This window comes from Phoca vitulina, unplaced genomic scaffold (assembly GCF_004348235.1).
Source record: "Phoca vitulina isolate PV1807 unplaced genomic scaffold, GSC_HSeal_1.0 scaffold46, whole genome shotgun sequence".
NCBI classification, from domain to species: domain Eukaryota; kingdom Metazoa; phylum Chordata; class Mammalia; order Carnivora; family Phocidae; genus Phoca; species Phoca vitulina.
Genome location: NW_022589749.1, coordinates 11,591,391 through 11,611,813, shown reverse-complemented (window position 1 = coordinate 11,611,813; position 20,423 = coordinate 11,591,391). Strand labels below are relative to the sequence as shown.

General features: G+C 53.5%; 1 protein-coding gene across 3 annotated transcripts in view; it reads right to left on the bottom strand.

Annotated features, from left to right (window-relative positions):
* AACS (acetoacetyl-CoA synthetase) overlaps positions 1–20,423 on the bottom strand; it is a 63,481-nt gene that overhangs the window by 37,576 nt on the left and 5,482 nt on the right. For all 3 annotated transcript variants that reach the window (XM_032431342.1, XM_032431344.1, XM_032431343.1), the window contains exons 2-8: positions 19,159–19,262; positions 17,793–17,913; positions 12,066–12,179; positions 9,020–9,117; positions 4,227–4,341; positions 4,008–4,089; positions 1,192–1,339 (exon numbers count right to left, since the gene is read on the bottom strand). In XM_032431342.1, the coding sequence (XP_032287233.1) occupies positions 1,192–1,339; positions 4,008–4,089; positions 4,227–4,341; positions 9,020–9,117; positions 12,066–12,179; positions 17,793–17,913; positions 19,159–19,262 (782 nt within the window). The remainder of the gene's footprint in view (positions 1–1,191; positions 1,340–4,007; positions 4,090–4,226; positions 4,342–9,019; positions 9,118–12,065; positions 12,180–17,792; positions 17,914–19,158; positions 19,263–20,423) is intronic.

The following is a 20,423-nucleotide window of genomic DNA, read 5'->3' as shown; positions in this document are numbered from 1 at the left end:
GCTGTGAATTGTGCAAGACTGTTGAATCTCAGATCTGTACCTCTGAAACAAATAATGCAATATATGTTAAGAAAGAAAAAAAGAAGAAGAAGAATGTAGCAGGAGGGGAAGAATGAAGGGGGGGAAATCGGAGGGGGAGAAGAACCATGAGTGACAACGGACTCTGAAAAACAAACTGAGGGTTCTAGAGGGGAGGGGGTTGGGAGGATGGGTTAGCCTGGTGATGGGTATTGAGGAGGGCACGTTCTGCATGGAGCACTGGGTGTTATGCACAAACAATGAATCATGGAACACTATATCTAAAACTAATGATGTAATGTATGGGGATTAACATAACAATAAAAAAATCTAAAAAAGAAAAAAAAAAAAAAAAAAAAAGAGGTGATGAGGTCAGAGAGCCCACGAGGGCGGGTCCTAATCCAATCTGACTGATGTCCTCACAAGAAGAGGGAATTTGGGCAAAACGCGAGAGCCCAGGGACGCGCGCCGAGGGAAGACTGCGTGAGGGTGCAGGGAGAAGGCAGCCGTCTGCAAGCCAAGGAGAGAGGCCCCAGCGGAACCCCCGACCCCCATCCCAGCCCGGGAACCGTGAGAGCACACGGCTCTCGGTGAAGCCACCAGCCCGTGGCGCTCGGCGACAGCAGCGCGAGCCCACGACTGCGGCCTGGTGAGCTTTCCCGGGGTTCGGCCACAGCCCCCAGGCAGCTCCATCCGAGCACGCCACGGAGCACGCGCGCACCTCCGCGCACGCCCTTCTAACACGACGGCGTCACGACACCAGCACCTCTCCGAACCCTCCATGTGCTCACGGTTGCTGTTCTCCCGGCTCTCCTCTCTTCTTTGTGCAATGCCAGCGGGGCCCACCCACCGCCTTCACAAGCACCTACAGGGTCCTGCCGCACTGTGGGAGCCGGGGGCTCACCCAGGGCATGCCCTCCCTGCCTGGGAGGCACTTCGGGGCCCCTGCACCCATCGCAGTGGTGACGCAGCTCCTGGAACAGCAGCTCCGAGTGCCCGCGCTCAGTCTCAGACCTCCACGCTACCCACCCCCCCCCCGAAGAGGGGCTACATGACGGAGTCTCTGGGGAGGGGGTGGTCTGGCTGGGGCGGGGGTTTGGGGTGCAGACTCAGATGGCAGTTTTCACCAGCTGGGAGTCCCCAGGGGAGCAGACAGAGGCTGAAGAGACGTACCCCAGCGGAATGCACCATGCACTTGGGCGCCCCGGTCGTGCCTGACGAAAACATGATGAAGAGGGGATGGCTGAAGGACAGCTGCTCGAACTCCAGCTGTGGGGCCTGCTCGCCTTTCCTGGTTGCAAGAAAGTCATCCAGAAACACGCTGGGGGCAAAACACACAGAAACAGACAGTGAACATTCCAGAATGCTGGGCTGCATCTGCCGAGGCTTCCTGGGCTAGACGTGGCCTCTCGCTGCCTTCTACTGCTACCTTGTAGGATTTCCAGGGAACACTAACCTTGTTTGGAAGCTTTCTGTGAGGGAGGGGAAAAGTCAAATATTTATGAATTCAAATTCACGCTAATTGAAGGGAAAAGAACTGAATGAGTGAAGATTCTGAGTTGCTTTATTAGCATGCTGACAGGGCCAAGGGCTGTCTCTTCTGAGAATCTCTGGAATGCTTTAACAAGCACCGTGCAGAAGGATCACCTACAACTAACACATCCCATTTGTACGCAACTCAGGGGTAGGAGGTTGTGAACACAGTGCTGCCCCCTGTGAGGAGCAGGGAGGGAAGGGAGGTACCAGATTCCTGAGCTTCTTCTCCAAGGAAGGTCGGAGCGAGAAGGTGGGGCCGAGATCTGAAGACTAGCTTCTATGACAGAGACACTTGTAGGCAAATGCATCACATGCTACCACGAGGAAGACAACAGCTAGGTACAAATTTCTGTCCAGAAACAAAATTAAGTCCCGCCACTGACTACCACCTAAGAAATCTGCCCCCAAAGCTGACATAAAGCGTCAATGCATGTGGCCAAAAACCAGCAAAGGAAGAACACGAACAGATTTGTTTTCTGAGCAGAAATAGGGCAGCTGAAGCCACAAGGCCATCTTGGGAGAGGATAATTACTCTGAAACACAAGTGCATACACACAAAAGGGAAGAACTGCGCTATCTTGCATGGGAAAGCATCCTTAAGGACGAGGATGTCTCATGGGGGAGGCGCAGAGGTTTAAAAAGGGCATGCATCCAGAATAATTCAACTCTGAGCAGTAAACAAACAAAGCCTTCTGCTCCAGAGGGTCAGGAAAGTCATTCACTGTGGAACTTTCCAGCCAATGGAAGCCCCATTCCACCTCCACCTCCCCTTCGATTCCCATTTACACAAACTGCCCAATCTAATCAGATACTTCACACAGAGAAAAACCTTTTCTTCCAAACGGTCTATAAATCACAGTAAATAGCAATTACTTTTGTTGCTCTTCTAAAAATGAAAATCCCAAAGGGTGCACCCCCACCCCCCACCCCAGGTCTCCAAGCCTGGGCGCGTTCTTGTTCTTAGTTTATCTATGGCATCCAGCAATCAAAGACGAAGCGCAGAGGAGGTCTAATTCCCAGACTGGGATGGCGGCAGCTTTTTGCATTGTATCAAGCTAAATGAAGTGGCTAACGTGATTCTACAGGATGCTCTCGGTTCATATAAATTGCTGATGAGCACATTCAGAAGGATAAAAGCCGGGCCACTGTGGGGCCAGCGAGCCCGTCTGGTCTTCCTCCCGGCCTCCGTGCGTTACAGCCCCCGACAGAAAGGCAGGGGAGCTGTGTGCGCAGTGGGAACTGGGACCAGGGCTCGTCATCTGGCTGTCATTCATCAAAGTTGGCAGGGCTCCCACAGTCTCAGGGACAACCCAAGCGCCAGGCCTGCATATCCTGACCCAGATGCTCTGTGGGACAGAGCCCACCGCAGCCTGCGGCTGTCCCCCACTCATCATGGCAGACGGGACTGCTGGGGGCTACGCTAAGTGCACTTTCACTTACAGAATGCTCATAGCCCACCTGGAAGAAAGCGCTGTGATCATCCCCATTTTACAGACAGGGAACCCCAAGCACACACAGGTGAATCCCTCACACGGGGTCACAGGGCTGACATCTGAACCTGCACAGTCTGGCTTGAGACCACAGCCCCCAGGGAAGAGCTCCTGCGCTGGCAGCACCCTGTGGCCTCTGGAATCCGAGCACATGCCCCAAGGAGCCTGGCTATGTCTACCTGGCCCAGTGGCCATGGCTCACCCTCCCAGCAAGTGTATCTCATCCCTCCCACACAACTGAAACCCCTCAGCACCCCTAGAAAGCAACCTGCACAAAACACCAAGCCACGTGTCAGTTGTCCACCCCAATAAAAGGACCCCTGCAATCTCCTTCCTGTCCTTCCCACAGAGCGAAAGGGAGTAAACACACCTGACCTTGGAACCCTCCCCCACAATGGCTTCAAGGAAGGAGAAAAGAGTATAACTCCAAGAATTTGGAGACAAACTCAACTGTGACCAAACCATAACCCACTTCCGTAATTCCTATTCCAAAACAAACTGCTCACAATACTATTTGGTACTTAGTGTATGATGCACCAGCTTATAAATGTCAGAAAAACAGAGGAAGATACTATTAGCAATAAGGACAAAGAAAAGGTTCTACAAGGGAAATATATATATACATGTGTGTGTTTACATGCGCACATACGTGCACACGCACACACGTGCACGTGGTAATTTCCATTTCATCAGGGAGCTGGGCTTGACCTGATACTTCAAAGGCAGAGAGACGGACAGAGCACTCCTGGGGCTCTCTCCATTCCACCACTAAGTTGCTGTGTGGTCTCGAGGGATTCACTCTGGGGCCTCGGGTGCCCCTCTACAAACTGTGGTTTTTAACCAAAACCTCCCGCACCTCTAAGATGCTACGGCCCCCAGTGAAAGGATCCACAGAGTCGACTACCCACTGGGACTTCCTGTGGGTTCTGCCCAGAACCAGCGATCCGCGTGTGGCTGGCTTACCTATTTGGAATCTTGGAAAGGTCTATCTTCTCTTTCGAGGCAACGTAAGGAATCAGCACCACCTTTTTCAAGTCTGGAAGTCCTGAAGGGAGCGGAGGAGCACAGGTTTACAGGCCAAGACATTTAGTCGTTGTATTTCTCACAAAGTGTAATGCAACCAAGGGATGGGCACACGGGGCGCTGTGACCCTGCTGGCTCAGACCCGGGAGAGCCACACACCTTTCACCACCTGCTGCAGCCTGTCCATGTGGCTGTACTCTTTGCCATTGTACAGGACGGCCTCCACGGAGAAGATGAGCTTCGGCTGGATTTGAGAAAAGCGGTCCAGAACACCCTGCAAGTGGAAGGAAAGGGTGCTCGCCATCAGTCACGCAAAAGGCAAACACCTTCAGCAGGGAGAGGAGCAGCTCGAACTGGGGCATGGCCTCATCCCTGCGTCCCCGTCAGCCGTGGCCAACGAAGAAAGCCCAGCGAACCACAACTTGCGCCCGAGACGTGAACGTCACTTCAAGGAAAGCCTCGACATAAAGAAATACCAAAAGAACATATGCGCATACACTGAAATAGCAAAGCACAAGTTTGTAAGACAGGGAAATCGTGGGTCGAGTAGCGGCACTTCCAGAAAGATCCCCCACTTTGCAGAAAGAGCCTCGAACACGGGTCCGCTAGCGTATAGGACTCGCCTTCCAAAAAGGCAACTCGCACTGCAAAGCACTTCCACATTCTGGTTCTCTTCTAATCCTCGATTAAAGAGGTACGTGAGTCCTCCAAATGGTACCTCCAAATGGTACTTTTTGCCAATGAAATGCACAACCCTATCAACGTGTATACTAACAAATAAGCTCCATTTAAAAGGCAAACTCGGGGCGCCTGCGTGGCTCAGGTGGTTGAGCGTCCGACTTGTGATTTCAGCTCAGGTCATGATCTTACGGGTCATGGGATCGATCAACCCCCATGTCAGGCTCCACGCTCAGCCGGGAGTCTGCTTGGGATTCTCTCTCTCTCTCTCTCTCTGCACCTCCTCCGGCTCACACCCATACACACTTTCTCTCTCTCTAAAATAAATAAATAAATCTTTTTCATAAATAAATAAATACAAAAGGCAGGCTCACCACAGCCACGTGTCTGTTTATACCACACGTGGAACCCGCCATCCCGCCAAGCACACCACTCTCTCTGCAAGAAGGCATGCCTCCCATGCAGGTAACCCCTTGTTTCTGGAACTGACAGGTGTAGCCTCACGACACGCTCCCCACAGCTTGAGTGTTCTCCCAGGGGTGACAGGGAAAAGCCAGGTCTCCCCCAAGTTCAGACCAGGGTAGAGCCCTCTTCATCCACAAACACAGTGCCTGGGAAGACACCACCCAGAACGGCCCTTCCGTTCCCTTGTGCATCGGTCCAAGGCCAGCGGTTCACAACTAACACCCGGGTTACTCCAAGAGCACAAGCAGTGAAGCCATGATTTCCCAAGAAAATCCCAGTCTTCAACACCGCAGGGAGGTGGGAACCAGAAGGGAGAGATGTAAAGACCTGGGCAACTCGTCCGTGCATGCAAGGGGAAGAGCTACACAGAAAATTCCTGAGGCTCACCAGGAAAACCATTAGGTGGATAAAAGGCACTGTGGTGATGCACAAACTTTGCTATTTTATAGCAAAATAGATAGTATTCTTAAAGCTCAGGATTCTAAGATGGGCTGAGAGTTGCTGATTTATCTGGGAAGAAACTTTTTGCCATTAAAAATCCCTTACCACGTACGGAGTGCTGTGTGCCAGGCACCACTCCGGCTTGCTACGGGCACTCACACATTTGGCCTGCACACCCCCGGGGCAGCTCGACGTCCTCGAGGAGGCGGCGCCAGCTCCAGTCAGTCGCCAGCCTTCCCAACCAGCCAGTGACACAGCTGGGCCTGCAGCCTGGGCTCTTAACCATGGGGCCGCCTCCACTAGGGAAGACCCGCCCGTGGGCCAGGAAACCAAAGGGCAGCCGCAGAGAACAGGGCTGGATCCCAGGCAGACGAAGCAGGAGGAGGAAGAGGGAAGCTCAGGCCAGAGCAACCCAGGGAACGAGGCTGTCTGCAGGCAGAGGGCGCCAGGGGCAAGGCTCGGGATCCGGGAGGGGCTGCACAGAGCGGGCCTGGGGGAGCCCTGGAAGGGAGCAGAGATGTGCTGGTGACACCTAGCACCTCTCCTGCTCTCCCCACGCCAGGTGGCAACAAACTTCGGATGAAAGGACCCGGCCCGCCAGGGGCCTGGGTCTCGGGCGTTACAGCCCGCACACGCCAAAGACCACAGTGCTTCCGGATCAGAGGTCTGGGCCGGGCTGCGGACGGACTCGGGGGCCCCAGGTGGACGCCGACCTGGCTGGGGAAGCACAGGTGAAGCTCCGAGCCGGTCCAGGAGAGCCGCCCGCGCCGCAGCTGCCTTTATCGGGCAGAGACGCAGCACACCTGGGCTGGTGCGTCCGGCCGGCTGCAGCGCTTCGCCACCAGCCAGCCGGGCGGGGACAGCTGCCCCGTTCTGTGCGCACGGAGACCTGAAAACGCCGTGAGGGTGCAGGCGCGGCGCTCGGATGCGTGGATGTCAGGGGCTGGACCCCCCGCACATCTGTGGAGGAGCCACCGGACTCAAATGAAAACAGTGAAACAAAGAAAAAAACCAAAATGCCAAAAAAACGCAGGACCTGGAGGTCTGGGGGAGGCTGGAAGGTTGGGGACCCAGAAAACAGCACTCTCCCCGCCTGGCGACACCCCCACGCCCAACTGTGTCGGGCTCCAGGCTGAGAATGAGGACAAGCGGAAGAGATGGAAGGCGGGGCGCACGGCAGCCCGGATCGCCACACGCCCAGCTGCGCCCACCGGAGGCAGGATGCAGATGACAGCTTCCCGGAAAGCTTCCCGGAACTCGGGGCGGAGGGAAGCACCTGAGTGGGAAGGCGGCTGGCCTGTCGTTTTCTGACCGCAGGGAGCGCTCTCCCCCGAGACTCTGGCCTTCCCCAGACCTGGGCGTGCTGAAGGCTGCGGAGAGAGCGGAGCCAGGCTGCCATCCAGCGCCCACCGGCACCGGCAGAGCGGCCTGGAGAGGATGATGATCCGGGAGAGAACAGCCGGGAGGTGGCTGGACGCTTGCCTGTGTCCCGCGCCCCCCAACCCCCCCGCACCCGGAGGCACGACGCGCCACCGGGACCATCAGGAGCTCTGCTCTCAGGGAGGTCTTCAGGCAGGGGCTTCGCTCCAGCCCCAGAAGGCCACGCCTGCCCCCCTGGGCCACACACAGCTCTCCTGACATCTTCCCGACGGGCTCAAAATTCCCGATGTCACTCAACAACACCCAGCTCCTGGATAATGGCTAACACGTACCGACCTGGGTGGGGGCGTCCGGTGCTGCCCCCGACCCCACACTAGCAATAATTCTGCAGTCCTCACCAGCTCCCCAGTGTGTACTGAGGACACGGCCAGAAGCAGCAAAGCCAGACCCGAACCCGGGCAGGAACCACCACGCCGCACTGCCTTCCCAGCCCTGCTTCTGAGCAACCCGGCTCAAGGGCGGGATCCGAGGGAACAGTGCCCAGGGACCGGCCCGGCCTTCAGGGACCCTCCCATGAGGATGCCGCTGGCCCCAAGCAGCTCACACAGGCTCGCGGACGGCCTGGGGCACTGGAGAGGCCACACGGAGAGTTCCGGGCTCAGGTCAGTCCTTGCTGACCTAGGGTGGTCCTCAACGGGGCAGCAGGCATAGGCACGGGTAAGCCCCCGGAGGAAAACCATGCCAAGCGGTGAGGTCTGGGGCGGCCACCCCTCCCTGAACTCAGCAGAGCTAGGTCCTCACCCCAGCCTCAGCCGCTCACTTACTTCTCCAGGCCCCTGGGCCAGAGAAGCGCGTCTGTTCCTCCTTCACACGGCGTGGGGGAAATGCGACGTACCTGGACCACCTTCACCAGAACAGCAAGCCCCAAGGCAGACGTGAGCTTCAAGCTCATACCCAGAAACCCACCCTGTAGCCAAGACACACGCCGACCACAGAGTGCTGAGCTCCAACACTGCCAGTGGCCGAACCTGCAGCCGAGGCGTGCCAATCCTGGGCCTGAGGCTCCTACGCCCGTTTCATGACCCTCTCTCTCCCCACGGCCCCTGTTTCGCATGTGAGGATAAACAGCTGGCCCAGGGGCGCATCGTCGGCAAGTCCAGGCCAACCTTCAGCCACTGAGCTACGTGGTCCAGTGCCCGGAGCAGAGGCCGTGACGAGAGCGGAGCAGTCCGACGCCAGAAAGAGTGGATGATGGTCATGGATGCCCTCCAGCTCCTCTAACTGGGGTCTGTCCTCGTGGCTCCTGAGAGCCCCCCGTCCCCAAGGCTCTGCAACCAGGAAAGGTCCCTGGGGCCCCAGGTAAGTCCTGTTCTGCTGCTGCTTCATCCTCCACGGTAGGGTTGAGCATGAGCTGCCTGCCTCTGCCTGGGTCACTCCAGCGGCTGGATGCACCCCAGGTCCTGGGTCCCTACGGGGTTCACAGAGAGAAGGAGGCCCGCCCTCCTACCCCACAGAGAACACAGATCCAAAGTAAGAGATCAAAAATGGCAGGGAGGCCTCGGGGGAACCTCTGTGAGCAAACCCAGACGAATCTTCCATGGTCACGGATCCACAGACAGATGACCAGGCTCCTCCAGCTAGATCTCCAAGAGCCATCTGTCACACAGAACACACGCTAACGCAGTCCGCACACACGGACGGGATGTTAGTAATATAAGAAAGAAGGAAGACTCATTCGTTTTTAGATTGAAAAACAAGACTCCGCCCCTTCTGGCTCCTTCTCTCCCATCACTCTCATGTCACCGGCCATGAGATGGGAGGCCACGGTGACACTGTCGCCTTCCAGCCCCGCCAGTCCTGCGGCACGGCCACCCGCGCCCCTACCCAAGACGTCAGGTGGACAGAGCCCTCCCCTGCGGAAATCACACGGGAAGGTTTCTGCCGCAGTGGCCGCACCCCCAGGGCACTCGGTGGGGACCCCAACTCACGTTCACACCGAAGTCTGGGGATGTGGAGCTCCAGATGGCGCCGATGCTCGCGGCAGCCAGCATGGCCTCCACGGCGTGCACACCGTTGGGTAAATAACCTGTAATTGGGTACCGGGAGAAAGGCTTGCGTTCAGGGTATGTTGGACGCGGTGGACCTCCAAAAGGTACTTCTGAGAGCCAGGGCAGGAGTGGGGAGAAGGGCTGCCTCTGGCCGGTCCAAGGAGCACGGCCAGCCCTACCTCACCCCAGTGCCTGGACATCTCCCACTCACAAGGCCCCCCCACTTACCACCAGCCTATCCATGTCACCCCCTCCGACCCAACCTAACCAGAGTGATCCCCACAGCCCTTGCAGGATCCGGCCCAGCCTCCTCTCCCTCCACTCCACCTCCCACTCTGGGCTCAGTCACAACCTTCTTTCAGTTCTCCAGTTGTTCTAAGCTCCTTCTGCCCCGGGGCCTTTGCACAGGCTGTCTGCTCTGCCTAACCACTCTTTCACACATACCGGCCTTCCTGACTCTGCAAACATCACTCAGCTCTTAATGCAACCGAGACTTTCTCAGAGACGCCTTCTCCGAGGTCACCTGATAAACTCGGGTTCCCTGGCTGGTCCCCACAAAGCACACTCTATTTCTCCCTCACCAAATTAACCTTAATAATCATCTACATCTAATAGTCATAACTGGCAATTTTATATCTGGTTCTCACATGAGGGCAGGGACTTTGCCGGTCTTGTTCTTTGCTTTACCAAGTGCCTTTTACTATGCCCTGCATATCAAGGCCTTCATATTAGAGAGCTGGCTGGCTGGCAGCTGGATGGATGGATGGATGGAAGGAAAGACGGACAGACAGGTGGATAGATGGGGAAGGAAGGAGAGGCAATAGGGGAAAGCAGGACCGTCACAAGACTGTAAGAGGAGGAGAAGCATAGACCCTCCATCTGGCAGGAGGCTGGGCTTTTATGACGACAGAGGCAGAGAATCTTTGTGGCCAGAGAGACTGTGGTCCATTAAACAGATCATCCTAAATGTTCCATCAGGGAGCGGGGGGGCCATGGCCCAGTGCCCCCCCCATCACGACCCCCCAGTGACCACAGAAGCCCCGCAGTCACGGCACCCAAGGCCCTGAGCACGGCTCCCCCCTTGCTTCCCTCCCCTCTGTTCTCAGGGGCCTACGTGACCACAGCAGTCAGGACTCCCGTTCCCTTGGCTTCGCTGTATCTCCCTGCTGGGCCAGGAGCATCCCCGAGGGCAGGGCTGCGCCCAGCATCTGCCACAGGCAGGCCCACGGGGGCCCACTGAGCTTGCTATGTAAACTGTGATGTCCCCAGGGCAGGACGGGGCCCACTCCCGGGAGGCTGCACACCCAGACTTGGTGGACACTGACAGAGGGCCAAGAGATGAGCACATCACAGACAAGAGAAGCCCCCCACGAGCAGCCCCAAGTCAGTCTCAGGAGCCCCTCAAGCCTCTCCCAGGGAGTCACTCCCTCACGCCCTCTTAGGGAAACACAGCCCCCAGGGCCTGGAACTATGGACAGGCCAAGTTAGTGTCCACACTGCGACACTCACGAGGGGGCGGGTCAGCGGGTACCAGCCTGACTCTGCAGAGTCGGGTGTCCCTAGAGGCCTCTCGGCCATGTTCCCCGACACACCCAGTTCTCCATTTCTCCTTCTCTCAGAAAACGTTTGCTTCAAAGAGATTTTTTTTTTAAGTGAAAACTGGAAAAAGGACCTTCTGAAATCCTTTTCTAGACCTCGAAAGGGTAGATTAAATTGGAAGAAGAACCCCAGATATTGAGGCTTCGACCACGCAATGCCTGCTGTGACCACGGGCCCCGCACCCACATTCGCTCACTCCGTGTTCATCATACACCCACTGTGCGCCCGCCTCCCTGGGGACAGAGACACGACAGTGAACAGAAGACCAAGCCTGGTCCTCTAGTATGGGAGGACAGACAGACAGACGCATGCATGCATGCACACAAATAATCCCAAGATTTCAGGCGGTCTCTATGGACAACAAAAGAACAAAAGCAGGATGCGGGAGAGAGTGGTGGTGGGTTTTCCGTGGGCTCGCAGGAACCTCCCTGCAGCGAGCAACCACGGGAAGGCCTCATCGAGGGCTAAGACAGGAGGCAACTTGGTACGTGCCTACTACCTGGTGCTAGTCAACTAACATGTGAGCAGGGACTCGGGGCCCAGCTGCCATCAGCAAGACACGGGTACAGCCCTTTCCTCGGTTTACACATGATAAGGCCACCCTCTTTGCAAACACACGCTGAAGGCCCACTTGCTGTGAGCTCCCCGGGGGAGAGGCCCAGCAGCGGCTTCTCACACTGCCACCCCCGCGCCATGGCCCTGGTCCCACCCCCATGGGGGCGGGGGAGGCGGGCTAGCACCCCGACCACCGGCCTGCACACCGCCCGGCCTGCAGGGGCAGGGGCGATAAGTCTTCTTATCTCCCGCTGCTTGCCCCTGGGGACACACCCACCCACATCTCAATTCACTACAGTGCCTTGTGGTGGAGACCAGGTCCACATACAGGCCTTTAAACCTTCTCCAAAAGTCAAAGTGAGAAGAAAACTGTAAAAAAGAACCTGAATTGCTCTAGGTGGGAAATCATGACTCACCACCCGATTAGGAGAGAACAAAGGAAGGCGGGGACTCGGGGAGGGAGAAGGAGCCAGGCCTCCCTTTCAGGTCTGAGGATTCCAACCCTGGTTCCTTCCGGAAGGACAGTCCCTGCCAACCCCACCGCCTGCAAGACACACCCAGCCCACCACGCTCCTGTCACCCCTGCAGGTGCCCTGCGCCCATGAGCCTCGGGGCCTTTGACAGGCTGTCCCTACTGCCCGGACTCCCCTGCCCTCTCCCTGCGCCATGACCTTCCTTGTGCATCTAGCCTCCACCGAGTGCGGATCGCTGAAGTCCTTCGAGGCTGCATGTAATCTGCCATCTTGTCCAAAAGTGGCCTCAACCTTCCAAGCCAGTCACTCTGCCTCAGTCTCCTCCCCCACAAGCCACAACAAGAACCAAAAACACTTACCGACCACCCGGTCTCCTTGTTTCACGCCCATTTTCCTCATCGCTGCTGCAAACAAAGCTACTTGTTGCCGCAACTCTTCAAATGTCACCTTCACAATTTCCTCTTTGCCTTCCCCTGGGAAGAGAAAAGGGGCAGGCGGTAGAGACAACCCTAAAAGAAAGGTTCTCAGTCACAGACAAGGAGGAAAACTCACACGGTTTAAACGCAGGTTGGAAACAGGTGCCCAGAAACATCACCCAGACATGGGTTTACTCAACTTCCTAGGGAAGGGCGTGTATGTGGAAATCAGCCCAAGACATTAGAATGATCAGCCTCGCTATCGAAAGAAACATACGTGACAACAGCGGGACACGAATTTCCACCTACCAGACGGCAATAATGGAACAGGACGGTGTGCCAGCTGGCCTCCACAACGACCCCAGTGAACCCCGTCTTTGGTGCTCATGTTCTCAGGTGGGTCTGCACACATTGATGGGGCCCGAGCCAGGTAACCAACATGACACTGGAGACAGGTGACTTCTGATGCTTGGTCATAGAAGACACAGCAGCTTCCACCTAGCTCACTCTGGGGGATCTAGCTGCCACGTGGTGAGAAACTAAGGATTCCATGGGAGTGTACCATCTCGGATGTGGAACTGCCCACCTCGGTCAATCCTTCAGATGATGCAGCCCCTCCCAACATCCTCATTGCAACTTCATGAGGGGCTCCCAAGCCAGAACCGCCCAGCTAAGCCATTTCCGAACGTGCAACCCACAGAAACTGTGAGACACTAAGAGTTTACTATTTTAAGCCTCTCCCTCTCCCTTTCCCCCTCCCCCTGCTTGCATGCTCTCTCTCTCTCTAAAATAAATAAAATCTTAAAAGAAAGAAAGAAAGAAAGAAAATGAATACGACCAAGACTCAATGTTGCATGGGTGTGGGAAAATTATTGAACGTACTTTCTACTGGAAAGACATTACTCCTCTGACTGTTGTCTTTGATGCAAATATTTTATTCCTGACTACTAACTGCTGTTCGATTCTATCACATGAAGCATCACTTCTCCAAACATCCTGATTTCTCTTTGGTGTAAATCTGGTTTTTCCCATTTCCTTAAAGTTATGTATGCCTACCCCTGGTTCTTTTCTCTCCTTACTGAGTAGCCTCGTAATTACTTCTCCCATATTTCCACTCCCCACGTGATTTCCTATCCTGTAAAAATACCCAGCAACCTGAAACCACTGGTCAAAGACAGAATGTGCTATGCAGGCAGCTGTTCTTGGAACTCCCACACTGATGGGCTAACGCATACTGCTTCCGCTCTGCTCGCTGGAGCATGAAGGCACCAGCGAATGCTTTCCTTTGGCGGCACCTCGTGGCCTCACCGGGGATCATATGGAGGAGGGATGGGGTCTGCCAAGAATGCCTGAGCGAGCACAGAGCAGAACTCCACGAGCACCTGCACTCAGCTAGGAGAGTGGGAACGAATCAGGAAAACACACAGAAAGCAAAACACAGTGAGTGACCTTCAAGTCCCCAAGCCAATAACCAGCGATCTAGGACCCTGCTAAGAAGGTACCCTATTTGTGGGGCGCCTGGGTGGGTCAGTCGGTTAAGCGTCTGCCTTCGGCTCAAGTCATGATCCCAGGGTCCTGGGATCGAGCCCCACATCGGGTCCCCGCTTCTCCCTCCACCTGCCACTCCCCCTGCTTGTGCACTCTCTCTTGGTCCCGCTCTATCAAATAAATAAATTAAATTAAAAAAAGAAGAAGAAGGTACCTTATTTGTAAACTAAATTTGATCCCTGGCTTGAGGGCACTTATTTCCACTGCAAATACAAGGGGAGCTCATTAAAAGAAGGGGTTCTCCTACTTAAAGGGAAGGAACGGCGGGGCTGGGCAGGGAGGGTACGCAGGGACAAGTGTGAAACAGCCACCACACACCCAGAATGACCACCTTCCCTCCCTAACCCATGCTCAGGACACAGCTGGACTTAGGAAAAGAGGGTCTGGATGCAGCCAATATACATGTGAGGGGGAGAGTGAGAGCATGAGCGCAGGGCCGCCCACAAGACCGGTCTGTTTTCCCACTAGCATTACCGGTTTTCAGGTTTGTTTCGTTTTATCAGAAGATTCACATCTGACCTTTCCCACTTTCCCGAGAAAGAAACTGGGACCTGGTGCGGTGCCTGAGGTAAAAGTGCAGAGACATCTGACGGGAGCAGGAAAAACGATCAAAGACAGACCCAGCATTCCCGCCCCTCAGGTCATAAAGGCGACGAGCGGTGCTCACCAAGGGACCCCAGTGCCTGGGGCAGGACAGCCCTTGAAGGGCCTCTCGCGGGCAGAGAGAACATGCTGGATCCACACACCGGAACATGACTGGGACATAAAAGGAAGGAAGCACTGACAGTTGCCACAAAGTGGAGGGGCCTTGAAAGCACGAGGCCAAGCAAGAGGCCAGACACCAAGCGCCCCACGGGATTCCATCTCTAGGAAACGTCCAGCACGGGCAAACCCAAGGATATGACAGACACCGATGGGTGCCGGGTCTGCAGAGGGGTTTCCCTTTGAGGTGGCAGAGACAGCAGGAACTAGACAGAGGTGGTGGTTGACAACCCTGTGAAGACGCAAAGAACCACTGACATGCACCGTGTAAGGGCGTGGATGACTCTCGTGGCTGAAATCCCACTTGAAGGAGGCCCACTCTCCCAGCTCCCGCCGCTCTGTGCCTCCCGGAGGCGGCAGCCGCCGAGCACCTCCAGCCGGTTCCCTGCCGGGGGCTGCTGTGACCAGGGTCACGTAGCGGGCATGCCCGTGTCACACACCGGCTCACTACTGAAACCCTGTAAGCCAACTCCTATTAGACTTCAAGGGCGTAAGGAACCCCAGGCAAATGTGCTCCTCCATTCATTTTACAAAGCTAAGGCTTAGCCCACTGGCTCTAGCTCAAAGTGTGCCTGCATTTCACACACCTCTCCTAGCGGCCACCACAGCTCAGCCCGGCCCACCTTCAACGTGCTCAGAGCACCGACGTGAGCCTCCCACTGGACAAAATCACCTGACTAGGCACTGACGGTGACAGACGATGCAGGTGGCGTCTGTGACCCTCGTGATCGCATGGCTGACGGGGAGCGGCGGCCGCTGCCCGGCATCACGGGACAGGATGGGACTGTGGATTGTGAGCCCGCGACAAGGTCTAGGTTCAAAATTCCAAGTATGGTTTTTACTGAATGCGTTAAACCATCATAAAGGCAGGGGCTCCTGGGTGGCTCAGATGGTTAAGCGTCTGTCTTTGGCTCAGGTCATGATCCCAGGGTCCTGGGATCGAGCCCCACATCGGGCTCCTGGCTCAGCGAGGAGCCTGCTTCTCCCTCTCCCTCTGCCTCTCTCCCTGCTCATGCTCTCTCTCTGTCTGTATCTCTGTCTCAAATGAATAAATAAAATCTTAAAAAAAAAAAAAATCATTAAGTCAAACAGTCCTAAGTTGGGGAGCATCTCTATGTTTTTTCTTATTTATCGTTCATCCCACTACAATGTCAGCCGTCCTGTTCAACACCATGTTCCCAACACCTTGCACTGAGGAGATATTTGAGACAGATCTGAGAATGAGTGAATGAATGGATGGATGGATATGCAAATACCTCCTTAAAGAGCAAGGGAGAGACGCAGGACTTGTGTAGTGTCCCCATCCCCAAGGCTACTTACTTACGTGCTCAGCCCAAACTGCATCTGGGCTAAGAACCAAGGAAGGGAGCAGAATAATACCGAACAGCCCAAACACGACATAAAGACAAGACTCTGTGGTTCTTAGCCAACAATGTGCATCAGAAGCAACCGTGGGTTTTAAAAAATATACGTGAGCCTGGGCCCCATCCCTGGAAGATGCACTCTAGGAAGCCACGATAGGAACGGAACAGCCAGGATTTAAAAGCCACACAGGGATTTCAGAGGTATAATCTCAACTGAGAGCTATGCACGTTTCCCCTGCGGCGGAAACTGTTGTATACACGAGTATACATATTCGCTCATTTAAGCTCTACAATATTCCTGAATAGGTACTCTCCTCCTCTCCATTAGACAGAGGTAGAAACAGACCCAGAGAGGTTAAGGGGCTCACCCAAGGTCACACAGCTACCAGACCTCATCTACCCCTATTTCAGGCACTACCTGGACAAGCATAATTATCTGACTTGTAACACCACTTCTGACAACAAATAGTAACTTGTCACGTAGACGAGGGTTGCAAGGACTAGAGCAGGTGGCAAGAGACAAGAATTGGGCAGGTGACGGCAGGGGGCACAGCTACCTGGGCTCCCTTTGCAAAAGAGGGAGCAGACCATCCCACACACGTGGACAGCTCGACAGCATTAGATTCTGTCACCATCCCAACACTGGAAGCCGTGAGTCATGAACACCAAAGGTCCAGTGAAGTTCAGTCTCCCCTGCGGATGCCCTATTTCCTCACAACATAGTAGCACATGCTGTGTCTAAAATGAGTAAGTAAAGCTTTATTACTCAAAGGAGAAAAACATAGTCACCTGGAAAATCCACCGTGAAACACCTCAAACCTTAACCAATACAATATAAATCCAACGTTACTTTTTTACAAAACTTCAGGCTTACCAAAAACCTAATTAATTAGGAGGCCAACCACAGTGTCTCCTTACTAAGAAAACTCCTCGTTTATTTCAAGTATTTTATGCCAACTCTTCCGGAGCCTGCTTAGTACATAAATTAGAAAATTCTTTAAGCTTTTTTTTTAAAGGAGAAGTCAACGGGCAGAGATTCTAGCTGCAGTTCCCTCACTAACTGTCCAGGTGACTCTGAGCTGGTTACTTCATATTTGGTGTTTCAATTTCTCCCATAAAACATGATCACATGTGGGGCGCCTGGGTGGCTCAGTCGTTAAGCGTCTGCCTTCGGCTCAGGTCATGGTCCCAGGGTCCTGGGATCGAGCCCCACATCGGGCTCTCCACTCCGCGGGAAGCCTGCTTCTCCCTTCCCCACTCCCCCTGCTTGTGTTTCCTCTCTCACTGTGTCTCTCTCTCTCTGTCAAATAAATAAATAAAATCTTTAAAAAAAAAAAAAAACATGATCACATGAATGTCCCCTCCCTTTCTCAGCAATAAGAAAAGGTCAACAGAGGTCTTAATGATGTCGGAAAGGTGCCAAGGGCAGCTGTTACAGAAAACAGTGTGGAGGAGGTTCCTCGGGAAATTAAACATAGATTCGCCATACGATCCACCTCTGGGTATCTATCCAAAAGGATCCAAAGCTGGACCTCAAGGAGCTATGTGCACACCCATGTTTGTCATAGCCTATTCACAACAGCCAGGAGGTGAACGCGACCCAGGTGCCCCGTGACAGATGAAAAGACACACAAGATGTGGGGTATCCGAACAAGGGAATATCATGCAGCCTCAAAAAGGTAGGAAATCCTATCACACACGACTACATGGATGGACTCTGAGGACACCATGCCGAAACAGGAGGATGGAACCGTTCTGCAGAGCTAATGCACAGCAATGGGAAGGGACCTAACGCTACCGAACCGTACGCTTAAAAATGGTCCAGACGGTACATTTAATGTTACGCACTTTGTACCACAATAAAAAAAGTGCCAGAACAGTGTTTGAAAACACACACGGCAATCTGGATGTGTGGAGCCTCTCCAGCCACGTGGCCCTTCGTGAGCCTGGCGCAGGACGCGGAGAGAGGGACATCTCCGGGGCCGTGAGGACTCACTTGCAGCATACAGGGCGACTCGGTCATTCTCTTTGTGCCGCAGGAGGTTTTCCGCGTAGTTTAGACGACTGCCTTTGAACCACTCGGGGACATCTGCGATTCCTTTCGATGTGTCCACAACCTACGGAGAACGACAGCAAACCAAGACACGCACCCAGATGAGATCTACACCAGGAATAAATACAAGTGACTCTGCTTCCCGGGAAGCCCACTAACTCACTGGCCCAAAGCCTCATTAGATCGTTTCATAGACTGAGCACTGGATGGGCCTCCGGGCTTGGAACCGAAAAGAGATCAGTGTGCTAGCGTTCATCAGACAGGATCTCACACGTGCAAGTTGCTGGGAGGAGATCTTCAGCGTTCTCACCACAGGGAAGGTGAGGCAATGGGTGTGTTAATCCCACAGTGTGTCTGTATATCAGATCATCACGTTGGGCACTTTAAATATATACGGTTTCATGGCTAATTATTCCCCTATGAGGTTTAAAAAAAAAAAGAAAAAAGAAATGAATGCCAAAGGAAAACAGCATCCCCACAAATGAACTCTTTCAGCAGACCTGTATGAAGCATCTACTCTATGAGAGATGCGGGTGCCAGAAAGTAAGTAAGACAGGTGTGGCCCCTGCCCAATGCCACAGGCTCTGACCACACACGCTGAAATCTGGGAGACGGAGCTCCAGGACCCACCCGCCCCTCCCACCACAACCCCCCAGGGCCAGAGCCAGGCCCCTAGCCTCCTTCCTCCACGGGCTGGAACCTTGATATCCTTCCCCAAGTGCATATTCACAGGCGAGCCTCTCAGAACAGTTCACCCCACAGTCACACAAAAACACAATTAAGTTATACTTTGAGTAACAGGACCCACTTTTCCAGATTGACTGACAGCATGAGGAGTCGGAACGTTCCCTGAACTCCAGGTTTAAAAAATAATAAAACTACTGACGATTTAAAAAACAACAATAATATGAATGTATTTAATAACACCATGGAACTGGACACTTTAAAATGGTTAAGATGGTAAATTGTGGAAAAAAAAAAAAGATGGTAAATTGTGTTATGTGTCTTTTACCACAATTAAAATTTTTTTAAATATAAAATAAAAATAAAACAACTATGCCCTGCATGTAGGATCGCCCAAGTTCCCAGGACAGGGCCCGAGATCCACACATCACAGAGTCCAGAGGTTGCCTGGTCTCCATGGAGTCTGTGACCTCAACACAATTTTCTGCCAACTCTCTAGAACAATGACTTTTTCCCACTGATGCGAGGCATCAAAAGAAAATATGATTCAGTATTCCCAAAAACGAACACTTTATTTTGGAACATAACCATAAAAAGGTAATGCACAAGTAAAATCCCTACTTACCTCATCATACATGCGTGAGAAGACAATTCCACTGAATTTCCAGAACTCCGCCCAGAAGTCTGGATATGATTCAACCGACCAGTGGTATAAGTCATCATAATTTTCTAAAAACAAAATAAAATGGCACATGGCTCAAACCAATCTTAGAAAGAAAGTCTCGGCAGTCCAATAAGAAGATGGACACACGTAAGGAATTACAGTTATGTCTGAGTGGTTTGAAGGTGTCTGACAAGAAATGGTCTGGGAGAGGTGGGGTATCCCAATTCTTACCCCCCAGAGCAAACCCACCACTCCTGGGCAGTGGTTCCATATCCTAACCAGCATGCCTAAGAACATGGACTCTGGAGCCAGAAGGCCTGGCTGCAAATCCTGGCCTGGCCAGTTATTAGCTGTGCGACCTTGTGGAGGTTACTTGAGCAGACTGTGTCTCGGCTTCCCCGTCTGTGAAATGGAGATGGTTAGTAGCACCCCCTCTTGGCAGGGCTATTGGGAGGATTTAAATGAGCATAAGCACATGCATGAGACAGATGCTAGAACAGGGCCTTGGACCAAATCAGAACTCCATTAAGCTTGCTGTTATTATACCATACAAACAGGAAAGCCATATCCAATAGATTTGAAAACACAGAAGTGCAAAACTAGGAGCTTATTGATGACTTCTTGTGCCAGTAACAATGTTTGGGGGAGGGAGGAACAGGTATTTATTTTGATTTTTGAATAAGCAATATGATTCAAGATAACAGAAGTGTAGAAGGTCATTCAGGAAAAGTCCCTTCCATCTTGCCCCACAATCATCTAACTTTTCTTACCTAGAAGTAACCAATTAAAGAGATTTGTGTGTCCTTCCAGATTTTATGCATGAGTAAATACATTCCTCTCTCCGGCTTTTACACAAATGGGGCTTTTACACAAATGGAAACTTGCTCTTCTTCCCACCTGATTCCAATCCTGAGACCTGGAGAACGTCCCTGCCCCTCATTGGGCCTTTTTAATCGCCACATATTTTCGGTAGGCTCTCCATTCATATGCTGGCACTCCAAGGATGTGGTAACAACAGGAAGAGGACCAGCAGGGTGTCAGGAACAGAAAAAAATGGCCTAACATGATGGCTGGGCTGAATTCTCTCACTGCCATCAGTCAGCTAAAGACTTAATGGTCCTCCCTGTTCCCAGTCCTGGGGGGTAGGGAGGGAGTACACAGAGGAAGGGAGAGATCTCTGAGAGCAGGAGCATGCTGCAGGAGGAGGGGGCTGGCCCTGGCAGCAA